General features: G+C 31.7%; 1 protein-coding gene and 1 non-coding gene across 4 annotated transcripts in view; one reads left to right on the forward strand and one right to left on the reverse strand.

Moving 5' to 3' along the window:
* dus2 (dihydrouridine synthase 2) overlaps positions 1-12,770 on the reverse strand; it is a 255,375-nt gene extending 242,605 nt beyond the window's left edge. The window contains exons 1-16 of one of the 3 annotated variants that reach the window (XM_073943420.1): positions 12,720-12,770; positions 11,331-11,474; positions 11,208-11,253; positions 9,754-9,845; positions 9,619-9,662; positions 9,245-9,305; positions 9,108-9,155; positions 7,467-7,532; positions 7,276-7,346; positions 7,102-7,188; positions 6,548-6,716; positions 5,016-5,137; positions 4,008-4,151; positions 2,747-2,834; positions 2,540-2,613; positions 949-1,225 (exon numbers count right to left, since the gene is read on the reverse strand). In XM_073943420.1, the coding sequence (XP_073799521.1) occupies positions 964-1,225; positions 2,540-2,613; positions 2,747-2,834; positions 4,008-4,151; positions 5,016-5,137; positions 6,548-6,716; positions 7,102-7,188; positions 7,276-7,346; positions 7,467-7,532; positions 9,108-9,155; positions 9,245-9,305; positions 9,619-9,662; positions 9,754-9,845; positions 11,208-11,253; positions 11,331-11,471 (1,515 nt within the window). In that variant the 5' untranslated portion in view covers positions 11,472-11,474; positions 12,720-12,770 and the 3' untranslated portion in view covers positions 949-963. Of the gene's footprint in view, positions 1-586; positions 1,226-2,539; positions 2,614-2,746; positions 2,835-4,007; positions 4,152-5,015; positions 5,138-6,547; positions 6,717-7,101; positions 7,189-7,275; positions 7,347-7,466; positions 7,533-9,107; positions 9,156-9,244; positions 9,306-9,618; positions 9,663-9,753; positions 9,846-11,207; positions 11,254-11,330; positions 11,475-12,698 lie in introns of those variants that run through there. The other 2 variants (XM_001342658.8, XM_005163191.6) reach the window with 2 other exon arrangements.
* A 222-nt stretch (positions 12,771-12,992) lies between these two features.
* trnat-agu (transfer RNA threonine (anticodon AGU)) lies at positions 12,993-13,066 on the forward strand. The gene has a single exon. It is a non-coding gene; the product is annotated as a tRNA-Thr (tRNA).
* The last annotated feature ends 800 nt before the right edge of the window (positions 13,067-13,866 follow it).

Raw genomic sequence — 13,866 nt, forward strand, 5'->3', positions numbered from 1 at the left:
GCTTAGGGCCCCCAGATCCCTAAGTCTGCCCCTGTGTATATTAGCAGTATAATATGTGGTTGTACCGAATTATCACAACATATTAGCACTAGCAGCGAGCTCTCTGCAACTCTCACATGATCGCACACTGAAGCTAAGGGCAGTACCTCGATTGGAGACCACATGGGAAAGCTAGGTTGCTGTCAGAAGTGATATTAGTGAGGCCAGCAGGGGGCGCTCAACCTGCTGTCTGTGTGGGTCCTAACGCCCCAGTACAGTCAAGGGGACTCTATACTGCTCAGTGGGCGCTGTCTTTCGGGTGACTTTAATCTCAGGTCCTGTGTGTATGGGAGCTGTGTAATACTGGACAAGTTGGCAGTTCATTCCGCGGTGGCGACCTTTGATTAATAAAGGGACTAGCCAGAGGGATAATGAATAAACGAATACATTTTCCATCTTACTAACAATGTATGGTGTGGTATAGTCATATTATTTTAGCAACACATCACTTCTGAGCCTCATATCCATAACAAAATATCAGAAATGTTGTGATGCTTACTATATTTTAAGAACTAAACTCATAAACATGCAGGAAACAACTCAGACGCAAAATTAAAACGGTTTATTTCACAAAAACATTGCCAACAAACACAATAAGAAGAAACCTCTGAAGTCTGCTGATGGTGTAATTGAAGCTGTTTACTGTATGGCGAATTACTGCCCCCTTCTGGTGGAAGACGGAAACGCAAAATAATAATAATAATAATAATAATAATAATAATAAAAATAAGAACTCAATCCTCTATGCAGAAGAACTAAAGCATAACCCAGCATCTCTGACAGGAAGACACTGAGGTGGCACTTGACAACCGGATTTGACAAATTTACAAGCAAACTCAGAGCTGTGAGTGTGTGATCAGATAAAAGTGAACAGCAATGAGTGTGTGTGTGTGTGTGTGTGTGTGTATGGTGTTGAGCATCTGGCTAGCGTGCGGTTTGACCACAAACACCATTCACAACTTTCGTCCTGCATGTCACTTCCTCTTCCTGGGGGAGTGTGTGTGTGTGTCTCTTTGGCGCGTGGGACTCGTCGTCATCGTTGTCCGCCGCTGTGGTCTTTCTGTCGTCTCTCTTTCGTTTGTTTACGAGTCCGCTGTGCTCCTCTCCGATTCGACCCTCTGGGAGACCAAGCGTGCGCAAACACACCAGAGCCGCGGCCTGCTCCGCAAACTTCTTAGACTTCTCCCTGCAGATACAGACAATACGGACACTGAGTGTGTGTGTGCGTGTGAGAGACAGAGGGTGTATGTATGGGAGTGTGTATGCGAGTGTCTCAGTGTGACTGTGTGTTTTTTTGGTCAGTGTATGTGAGTGAGAGTGTGTGTATGCGAGTGTGTGTCTATATATGCATGTTGGCAGGTATGTGTGTATGTAAGTGTGTGTATATGCATGTGTATGTGACTGTGTTTTTGTCAGCGTATGCAAGTGTGTGTAGGTATTTGTATGTGAGGGTATGTCAGAATGTGTGTGTGTGTGTGAGAGAGAGAGAAATGTATGCATGTTTGTATGTGAGTGACAGTGTGTGCGTTTATGTATGTGTGTGAATGTGAGCTTATGCATTTATGTGTGTGTGTAAGCTCATGTATGCGAGAATGTGTGTCTGTATATATGCGAGTGTGTGTGTATGTATGTATGTGTGAGTGTGTGTGCATTTATGCATGTACAGTATGAGTGTGTGTATGTCAGTGTGTGTTAATGTATATATATATATATATAAGTGTGTGCGTAAGATTGTGAGTGACTGTATGCGAGTGTGTCTAAGTCAGTGTGTGCATGTCAATGTGTGTGTGTTTGTATACAAATGTGTGCATGTATGCATGCGAGTGTGTGTATGTATATATTTGTTTGTTGGTGTGTATTTATGTATGCATGTATGTGAGTGTGACTGCGTTTGTGTGTATGTGTCTGTGTTAATGTATATATCAGTGTGTGTATGATTGTGTGAGTGACTGTGTGTGTGGGTTTATTTAAGTCAGCATGTGTATGTCAATATGTGTTTAAGTATAAGTGTGTATGCATGCGTGTATTGTGTCTGAGTGTGTTAGCATGTGTTTGTGTGTCAATGTGAGCTTATATGTGTGTGTGTGTGTGTCTTTGTATAGATGTGCTTTTGTACCTGTGTATGTATGTGTGTGTGCATGTATAGATATATAACAGTGCATTCACTCGGGGCTTCAGCATCAACGCTTGACAGGGGGCGTGTCTGGGCGTGTCTGTCAAGTTGGGGCTGACGTGATCATCATAGCAGCGTCAGCCAATGAAATTAGTCAGCAATCGGGCTACTGTCTGTGTATTTGCATACAGCGATCTGATTGGCTGTCGCTTTGAAAAGCGGAGAAAGTCCCAACTTCTGCAGCGAGCAACATCTCGAACGGTCCTGACGGATCCACAATGCAGTTCGGCAACACTTGACGTCACCGATTCAAAGTGAATGGGAAGCGTTGGCGCTGATGCCCTGTGTGGATGGGGGTAAATGTGTTCGTCTCTGTGTTAAACTCACCACAGTGTAGAGCGATATTTCTTATCGGCCACAATAACAGTGGACTGAAAGCCTCGATCCTGACTGCGCTGCTCCTGCAAACATACACACTGTATTTGAATAGTATGAAGCTGTATTGATTTCACTATATCTATATCTATATCTATATATATATATAAATAAATGTAAATATTGCGATGTCAGTTCATTTGTACTGTCAGCACTGACCGTCTCATAAACTGGCTGCTCAAGCTTCTCTTTGCGGCTCCACTCCAGCAGGAACATCTTGGGTGTGATCTGAGGAGGATAATCTCGCCTGGAAAACACACACACAGACACAAACTGAACATGTCTTCTTTCTTTTAACCCCTCTACTGCCACCGTCTTGCTTAAGTTGACTATAGTGCAATTAAATCCTAATCTAATCATGACAAACGATAATTAAAAAGAACTTTTGCATTTGCATTTCTAAACCATAATATCTAAACACATCCTAATATAAGCATATTAGAAACATAATATTTAAATAAAGCAATCACATATACAGCTTAACATTTCTAGTTTTCATTTTTCATGATTTTAATAGATATTACTGAGTAAGTTATTTATTAATTAGCTGCAAAGACACTCATATCCGCTATGAAGCATTACTTTGTTGCGGCAATGCAGCACATATAAAATACTGTTTGAAAAACAAATTGTTAGTCTGAATCTTTAGAAAAAAAAAAAAAATGGACTGTGCTTTGTTTTAAATATTATGAAAAAACACTAAAATATATATTTTTTTAGGGTTAGGGTTAGGATTGGGATTTCGCAAAAAGCACTTAAAATAATGTTTTAATAATGTTTTAGAGGCTAAATTGAAATGTTTAACTTCACAAATATCGTAAAAAGTCAGAAAAATATGGTTCATATCCATTAAATGATACACAGAAATGGGGGCGCTCTTGTATGGTCGGCAATGGAAACTGAATGTGGTCATGTCTGGTACTGCACCCTAACAAAATAAATGAGGGCGCTCTTGTATGGTCGGCAATGGAAACTGAATGTGGTCATGTCTGGTACTGCACCCTAACAAAATAAATGAGGGCGCTCTTGTATGGTCGGCAATGGAAACTGAATGTGGTCATGTCTGGTACTGCGTCCACTCTAAATACTGAATGCGTGTTTTTTTGAGATATCAACTTTAAATTTGGAATATAGTTTGCTCAAATATTAGATTTAGATTTCTGTCACTTTCAGGGGAAAACATGTTTTGTAAAATACATATTATTTTAGTTTTATTATTTGCATAAACAAAACAACTTTTGATTAATTTGACATTTTTTAAATTTAATTAAATAATTTTTTTATTTTATATGCACAAAACAGCTGATAATTGGCGATACAGTAGAACATGTTATTATCACATCTATCTTGAAATAGTTGGACTAACAGTCAGTTAAGAGGTTAAATGATGCTAATAAATGGTAATCAACTCATAACTGACCGTTCGAAGCGGACCGGCATAATGACCACGTCGTCTTCTAGTTCAGGAGTTTCTGACAGATCTTCACTGGCCTGCAGAGAAGCTCTTCTGGACTCCAGTTCAGCTGTGGTTTTGTTGAATAACTCAGTCATTCCAAACACCTCGCTGAAAAACACACAATAAATGAACTATTAATAAAGGATTTTTATATTTACATTTTTAAAAATTCGATCAAGGACTAAAATCACAAGCAAGATTAAAAAAAGAGGCAATCAAGCGTTAATATAAGTGGTTTAATTTAATAAAATTTTTAAAAAATGCTCATCAAAATATTGATAATATGATTAACAACAACAACAACAACACATTTTACATATCATATAATAACATAATTTATTATGTTTTTAAAATCTCAGCAAAATATTGATAACATTTTGATTATTTTTATTAAATATTAATATTAATTATAACAATAACAGCCAACAACAATCCATTTTCCTTAATATTTAAAGAAAAAAGCAACTAAAATGCAATTCAACAATAGTTTATATGTACAACAGAGCTGTTAGGCATATTTAGATCAATAATTATTCATTTACTAACATATTTAATTAGTTATTCAGACATAAAAATTGTCATTTCAAAACTTTATCATTTGAAACTATTATTGCCAAAATACTCGGATTTACCCATATTATTTTTTAATAATATGAAAATTTTGTGTGATCAATTTTTATTTTATACATTTTAATAAATGGAGTTCATAATAAGTGTTGTTTCATACTTAAATACATAATTAAATACATAAATACAAAGAAATAGAGGGTGTTTCCTACATTTTCTTTAACATTATTTCCCCTATAACTTTCAGATTACATTTTTTTTCCACAAAGATTACTAGAAACAATAATATACACACATATGACAAATATTATTAAGCATTTAAAAAATCCCTTAAATAAATAAATAAATAAATAACTTCTGCTTTATACATGAAATGTTGCATCAAACATAATGTGCGATGTTTACCATATCTCCTGGTTGGTCTGAGCTGCATGCAAACGCTTCCCAAATGGAGACTCGACTCTGTCTCTGAGCATCTGACATAAGCAGTATTTGGTGTTAAATGGATTATTGTCATAGCGAACAGCCTGTGTGCAAACGCAAAAAAAGAAAAAGAAAACAGAGGTAAAAAAAAAAACATCAGGGAGGCACAGAACATCATTTGTTTACAATAGAGAACAGTCAGTTTCAGGAAGTTAAAAAATAAATTCATTTTCTCCAAAGGGATAATAACAATAATAAAAATAATAGTAATAATAATAGTAACAATAATAATAATACTGTGAGTTCCGAGGCTGTAAATAATGACATTTGTTATTTGTTCGTTGTTTATCTACTTTATTTTAACTCACTTTCAGAATAACCATGTTTAACAGCTGAATCTGTGCAGAAAGACTACATTACCCATAATGCTCTATGGAAAAACTCCACTAATCAGAAAGTGGGAGCGAGTAAATTACACCAAAAAATATATTTAGCTCCGCCTACTTAAACAAATCAAAACAACAAATATAATCTCTCCATGTTCTCAAAATAGTTAAATAACTGGATATATGCTTATTTAGCAATATACTAAACTAATATTGTTTCTACAGATATGACCAACAACTTAGTTTATTTGTATTTATTATATATATTTATATAAATGTATTTAAATATGACTTATATAATAATCATGATAACAATGATAAATATTATTTGTTATATTATAATAGTAATTATTATTATAATTATTATTAATAATAACAATGATATAATAATTACTATTATAATAATGATAATAATTATTATTTTTATTATTATTATTATCATTATTATAGTCACTTTAATAAAAGTAATAATAATAATAACAACATTATTAATATTATAAATGCTTTAAACAACATTGATTTGAAATTAATATATATTTTGATATAATATTAATTACTATAATAATAATAATAATAATAACAATTTTATTATTATATATGCTTTAATAATAATAATAATAATAATAATAATAATAATAATAATAATTACTATAATAATAATTACTATTATAATAATAATAATAATTATTATTATTATAGACACTTTCATAATAACAATAATAATTATTATAATTATTATTATAATTGCTTTAAAAAAACATTGATTTGAAATTGATATATTGACATTTTGATATAATATTTACTATAATAATAATAATTTATTATTATATATGCTTTAATAATATTATTATTATTATTATTATTATTATTATTAATAATAATAATAATAATAATTAATAATAATAATAATAATAATAATAATTTTTATTATTACTATTATTATCATCATTATTAACATTATATTTACTATTATTATTATTATTATTATAAATGGTTTAACCAACAACATTTTGATTTGAAATTGGGATGAAATGTTATCAAACAAAACATTTTACTCAATCCATGACTAATGAATGCAGTAAATTCAAGCCAATGTGTCTATGTAGATGTAAACATGTGCAAACGTACATATGTGATGTACTCCTGCATGACCTGGTCCACAGACAGCGCCCCCTGCTGCCGGAAGACTGAAGGATTCCACATGGCGGCTCGAGCTAACATGACGGATGAAGCTCCAGTCGACTCCCGAAATGTCTCGATGTCCTCAAACTCCTTCACGATGTCTGAAGAGCCGCCACTGAAGACACGCAGACAGAAAAAAGCCTGGTATTTTGCACTTGTAAACAGCACATGCATTAAAGTGGCCCTATTAAGCTTTATTGAAGCAGTTTGCATGTTCTCCCCATGTTGGCAGGGGTTTCCTCCGGGTGCTTCGGTTTCCTCCACAGTCCAAACACATGCGCTATAGGGGAAAAGATTAACTAAATTGTCCATAGCGTATGAGTGTGTGAATGAGTGTGTAGGGGTGTTTCCTAGTACTAGGTTGCAGCTGGAAAGGCATCCGCTGTGCAAAACATATGCTGGAATAGTTGGCGGTTCATTCCGCTGTGGTGACCCCTGATTAATAAAGGGACTATGTCGAATGAAAATGAATAAATGCAAGGCAACAGCCTAAAACTGACTTGGCAATGACGGGTACTGAGACGCTCTGGGCCACAGCCTGGATATAGTCACAGTGCACCGGGTGTCGCGGTCGCTCGTCTTTCATCCTGACAACAAGACAATGATCAAACATGATCAAATCTGACATTAAAGAACACACGATTAACTCCAGATGATTAGGGAATCCATCGAACCTGCCATGAACCGCAATGGCCGCCACTCCCGTCTTTTCAATTCTCTTCACTAAATTCACTGTATCCTCAATCTGAAAGAGCAAGTCAATATACAGCAATAACCAGGCACACCAAATAAAGTCTCCTGAATATTTTAGCTTGCCTTTGTTTTCCCACAAAATTAAATAATTATGTGGAAAAGCTTCACTTACTGTTGACAGGATCCTGATTTTACAGGTAACAGGCTTTGAGATTCCTTTCACAAGAGTGGTGAGAATCTACACGAGACAAACACTTTAAAATGATGATAATAATTGTAATAGTAATAATAAGTTTGTGAATTTATTGCTACATCAGCAATTTATGGCTATTTAATGGCAAGATCAATATAAACAAAACATATTACATTATAATTAATATGAAATTGTGATAATATTAAAATTACGGAAACTTACAAAAAAATTATAAGATTTTTCCAATACATATATGATTACTAACCTAATATATATATATATATAAAAAAAATTATGATATTAAAATTCATTTCTTAATAACTCAACAGGAGATTATACAAAATATATTGAAAATGACAGAAATTACACTATGATTTTCCCTAAACCACATATGATGATTAACTTAATTTAATAATAATAATTTACATTATTATTATTATTATTATTATTATTATTATTATTATTATAAGCTTCATTACTTCATAATTCAATCAGAGATTACACAAAAGTAATATATAATAATTTCAGTAATTAACATTAAAAACTTAAGGATGAGATCTTTCTGTTCAAAACATGATCACTTAATTTAATAATTATTACAATAACAAATTTCATTACTTCATAACTAAATAAGAGATTATACAAAATAAACAAACAAATCACAGACATTTTTATTAAAACTTAATAAGATAAGATTTTTTGTTCATATATGATGACTAACTTAATTTAACAACACCAACAACAACTATTATTATTATTTTTATTATTATTATAAGCTTCATTACTTGAACTTAATATATAAAAATTACAGAAATTTACATTAAAAAAATTCCAATCAATATTTGTGAGGAGTAAACTAATTTAATAATAATAATAATAATAATAATAATAATAATAATAATAATAATAATATCATTACTATTACTATTATTATTATTATTATTATTTTTACTATTAATATAATTATTACTATTATTATTATTATTTTACTATTAATATAATTATTACGATTATTATTATTATTATTTTACTATTATTATTAATAATATTATTATTATTTTTACTATTATTATTGTTTTTTTACTATTATTATTATTTTATTATTATTATTTTTACTGTTTTTATTATTATTATTATTATTATTATTTCTACTATTATTATTACTATTATTAATATTATTATTTTTACTATAATTATTATTATTATTATACAGAATTACAAAAACTTGCATTAAAAACTTAAGACAAGGTCTTTCTGTTCAGTATATGATTATAAACTTAATTTAATAATGATAATTATTATTACAATAATAACCTTCACAACTAAATAAGAGATTAAACAAAATAAATATCTTACATTTTTTAATGTACATTTCTGTCGTTTTTTTTTTATAAGACTGTTCCAATCAATATGACTAGCTTAATTTAATACTAAAAGTAGTAGTAGTAGTAGTAGTAATAATACCTTCATTACTTCATAACTCAATAAGGTTACAAAAATAAATATATAATAATCACAGAAATTTACATAATTTAATAAAATTATAATGATTACAATAATAATCTGTAATACAACTGATGTAGTGCAGAAAATGTAATTACAAGAATGTGTAAAACTCACAGCTTCAATTTTCTCAGGGTCAGAGAGAAGCGCTGAACCCATTCCTCCCTGTGTGAAATGAATGGAAATATAATATATTTATGTATACTTGTAGACTTTCACATGTATTGTATGTCTGACACAGGATCGGTCTGTACCTTTGTGGAGTATTCCTTTGGACAGCCCATATTCACATCCACAGCTGCCACATCATTCTCCCTGTCCATCAAACACAGCTACAGTAAACACACATTCAGCATTTACAGCAACACTACATGCTTTACTTGGTCTGCTACAAACAAAGTATTTCCAATATTATTTTTTTCTTCTGGAGAAAGTCTTATTTGTTTTATTTCAGCTAGAATAAAAGCAGCTTTTATTTGTTTTAACTCATTTTAAGATCAATATTATATGTGCTTATTAAAATCTTATTTTCATTAAACAGAAATTTGGGAAAAATATACAGGAGGGCGAATAATTCTGACTGCAACTGTATATGAGAGTAACAATAAAATTCACTAATTAGGCTCACACAAGTTTGGCCACAGCCAGCGCTCTTTCTGGATCCGCCGTTCCCTGAAACCCCCAAAACAACAACAAAATAATTAATCATTAATAACATGATAACATATTTAATAATGATAAGTTCAGGAAAGAGTAAACTGACCATCTGAAAGACCACACGGCCGCTCTCTTTACTGCAGGTGCGAAACATCACGCGCTCATCTGGAGCCACAAAATCAATCGTCTGCAGCACATCTGAAGTCACACACAATGCTTTATCATTATTATTATTAATGACTTATAGTGTAACTGTGGCTGTTTTTGTTGGCAGTCTGAATTAGCTTTTGCTTTATATTTCATTTTCATTTGATGTTTATATTTTATGTTATTTCATTGTGTCTTTTTTTGTGTCTAAACATCCCCTGGCAACAAACTGAAATAAGAAAACAAATAAACTAGTAAATAAATAAATAAACAAACCATACATAAAACAAGTAAATAAACAAGTAAACAAACAAGTAAATAAATACATTAAGTAAATAAATAAATAAATAGTTAATAAATGAAAAAAAAATAAAAAGTATATACATAAATTGACAAGTTAACAAATTAGTAAGTAAATAACTTAAATAAATTGTTACCTAAATAGAAAAGTATATAAATTAACAAATAAATAAATAAACAAATAAATAAAATAATTAAGTAAATAAACAAAAAAGAAAAATAAATTAATTAATAAGTAAATAAAAAAATAAATTAATAAGTAAATAAACAAACAAGTAAATAAAACAAGAAAATAAATAAACAAGTAAAAATAAACAAAAAAATAAATAGTAAATAAACTATAAAGCAAATAAATTAATAAACAGTATATAAGTAAACATATAATTAAATAAATTAAGAAATTAAAGATAATAAATAAGTAAATAAATAAATAAGCTAATAAGTAAACAAGTAAATAAAACAAGAAAATAAATAAACAAGTAAAAATAAACAAATAAATAAACAGTAATTAAATTATAAAGCAAATAAATTAATAAAAAAGTATATAAGTAAACAAATAAACAAGTAAAAAAATTAAAATTAAATAAATAGCAAATTAATAAATAAGTAAATAAATAAATAAACAAACAAGTAAATAAAGATAATAAATTAATAAGTAAATAAATAAACAAGCAAATAAAAAACTAGTAAATAAATAAGTAAAAAAAAAAAAAAAAAGTAATTGTATATAAAAATAATTTACTAGGTTTATGTTTAAATTGTCAATATTTACTTTTTCAGTAAATGTCTTATAAGATTTCTCATCTAAAAAAACAAACTAAAAAAATTTATTTGGTGCATTTTTTGTTTCCGAAAGTAAATAAATAACAAATATTGCCATATGCTGTGATCAAAAATGTTCAACCACATGTTGCTTTCTTAACTCTTCTGATGTTAAATCATTAATATTGTGTTGTTTATAAATTAATATAAATATGCTGACAACTGAACAGTGAAAATATCCCATTTATTCTTAATATATAACATTACTTGTAACCTTTTTTTCCACTTCCTCAAAGTGTCTCCCTGGTGTATACTGATATATCATACGATCAAAAGCAATAACACACTTACCGTTTTCCACTCGCTCACACTGGGCCATCTTAATATCAATCAGCTCCTAAACAGAAACATTCAGCTCTTCAGACTCAGAATAGTCAAGGAATGAAATGGGTGAAGCATCATGTTGATCCTCACCTCACAGTAAACAATATCTGCTCCATAATCCAGAGCCAGAAGCCTCATGGGAAGAGTTCCAACCCGCACCATAGGAGCCAGAATATTCTTCTGGCGGAAACACAGCCTTCCCACAGTGTTCGCCATCATCACCTTCATCATCCGCTGCAGATGAACACATTTATATGAGTTATTAGAGGGAGAGTTCACCCAAAAACCTGTCATTTGCTCACTCAAGCGCTTCAAAACATTTAGGAATTCTTTCTTTTGTTAAGCACAAAAGCAAAATATACTGGAGAATGCTGGAAAAGGCAGCTGTTGACATCCATAATAGAAACAAAAAAATACCATAGAAGTCAATGGCTGTTTTTAATTCCAGGATTTTTCAGTACACTACCTGACAAAAGTCTTGTCGCCAATCTCAGTTGTAAGAGCAACAAATAATAACATGACTTCTAGTTGCAACCCAATCAGCACCAATACTGCAGAAGACCCACTGGAACCCTCATGGACCAAGATTCTGAGAGAAATCAGTCAAGTTTGGTGAAGGAGACATCATGGTTTGGGGTTCATTCAGTATGGGGGTGTGCGAGAGATCTGCAGAGTGGATGATCAACATCAACAGCCTGAGGTATCAAGACATCTGCGCTGTCCATTACATTACAAATCACAGGAGAGGGACAATTCTCCAGCAGGATAGCGCTCCTCATACTTCAGCCTCCACATCAAAGCTCCTGAAAGCAAAGAAGGTCAAGCTGCTCTGGGATTGGCCATCCCAGTCACCAGATATGAACATTATTGAGCATGTCTGGAGTATAAGCGTCATCTAGAGGCCTTTGCCTTTCATATAAGCCACTTCTGATACTGAAGGTATTATTTGCCGTTCCTAAAACTAAGACTTTTGTCAGGTAGTGTATATCTTGCTTGTGTTGTGAAGAAACAGGTTTGAAACAAGTAAATGATGACGTAATTTCAATTAGTGGCTGAACTATTGCGTCAAGGTAAACAGGATTCTTTATCTACAAACAAATACATGTATTATCATCGTTTTACAATCAGATTAAAACCTTTACAGCAACATTATTACATCACATTAGCAATTAAACATTAATAATAACACAACTGATGCCAAACTCACATCGTAAAGCTGGCACAGAAGCTATAAACTGTCTAAAAATTGTGTATCACGACTTCACAAAGCGATCATAACAACAGTATACTTTGAAACAACACGCTAGAGTAGGTTGGAGCAGTCAAACTTAAGTCAGGCTTTAACATATTACTCAGTATTTATCCTGAAATAAGCTGATTAAATATATCCACATGTGTTCGGTATGACAATAAGACATATGTCTGAATAAATAGCAGCGGCTGTGTAATTATTATTACAGTGAAATTGAAGATATTTACATGAATCCAGCGCTGAAGTCGCACTACATCGCAGCTGTAGTGAGTGAACACGCGTGCACGACACTCGCTTCCGGTTTTGACGCCATCGCCGCGCGACCGTCTGTTGCCAGAAAAGAGGAACAAAATCGCTGATAACAGGTGAATCGCGGATCGTTTCAATGTCTGAGTGAAATAAACATATTATCATGTGGTAAATTACTTGATTACACCTTTTTGTCCTGTAGTACTCCCCATTTGATCTTCATGAATCGTTTTTTCCGTCATTTTAACAGTGGCGCCGTGGCTTAGTTGGTTAAAGCGCCTGTCTAGTAAACAGGAGATCCTGGGTTCGAATCCCAGCGGTGCCTTTTAATGTCAGACCTGATTTATAGTGCAAGAAAAGAATTATTAGACATGATTAATTGCAGAATATTTGAGTCTTGTTTGTTAGATCTAGTGAAGCTGGAGTTGAATAGTTCAGCTCATTCCCCGAAGCAGCATACTAAAGCTGGCAAAATGCCTCATTATCATCTATTGCAGCGGTTCTAAAACTTTTTTTTAAGTGCCACCTCAGAAAACAATTTTCTCTCCAAGTACCACCATGATGAGCAATATTAAAATACAGTAGCATGGTTAGCCAAGTAAAGCAGCTACACAGTTCAAAAATGTGGCAGATTAATTTCTATTATTAAGAATATTTATTATGTCAGCCATTTTACACACTTTAAATAGTCTGAGTGTTAACAATGTACTGTGCTTATATGTGAAAAAAATCAACTAAAAACCTCAACATTTAAATTAAAATGTGCCTTTAATAGTTAAAATGGTGGGTTATTGTTCTTTAAAAGCAAAAAGAAAAGTGCTGTACTTAAATGTAAAGTATTAACATATAGTAGCCAATTCATCAACCCCTGGAAATGTTGCCTGGACATCAGAAATATAGGCTATATGTCATATAATACATATTATTATATGTCAAATTCATTTATAATTCAAAACAACTACAGAAATCAGTCAAAGTCACACAAAAAAGTTTTTCGAGTGCCTTGGACTGATTTCTGTTGTTGTTTTGATGAATTTCCAACCTAAAGAGCACCAACCAAATATCTGAGTTACCCCTGAGCACTTTTTGTTTGTTTTTTGGATTCATATATAAATCACTTTTGAT

This window comes from Danio rerio, chromosome 25 (assembly GCF_049306965.1).
Source record: "Danio rerio strain Tuebingen ecotype United States chromosome 25, GRCz12tu, whole genome shotgun sequence".
Taxonomy (NCBI): domain Eukaryota; kingdom Metazoa; phylum Chordata; class Actinopteri; order Cypriniformes; family Danionidae; genus Danio; species Danio rerio.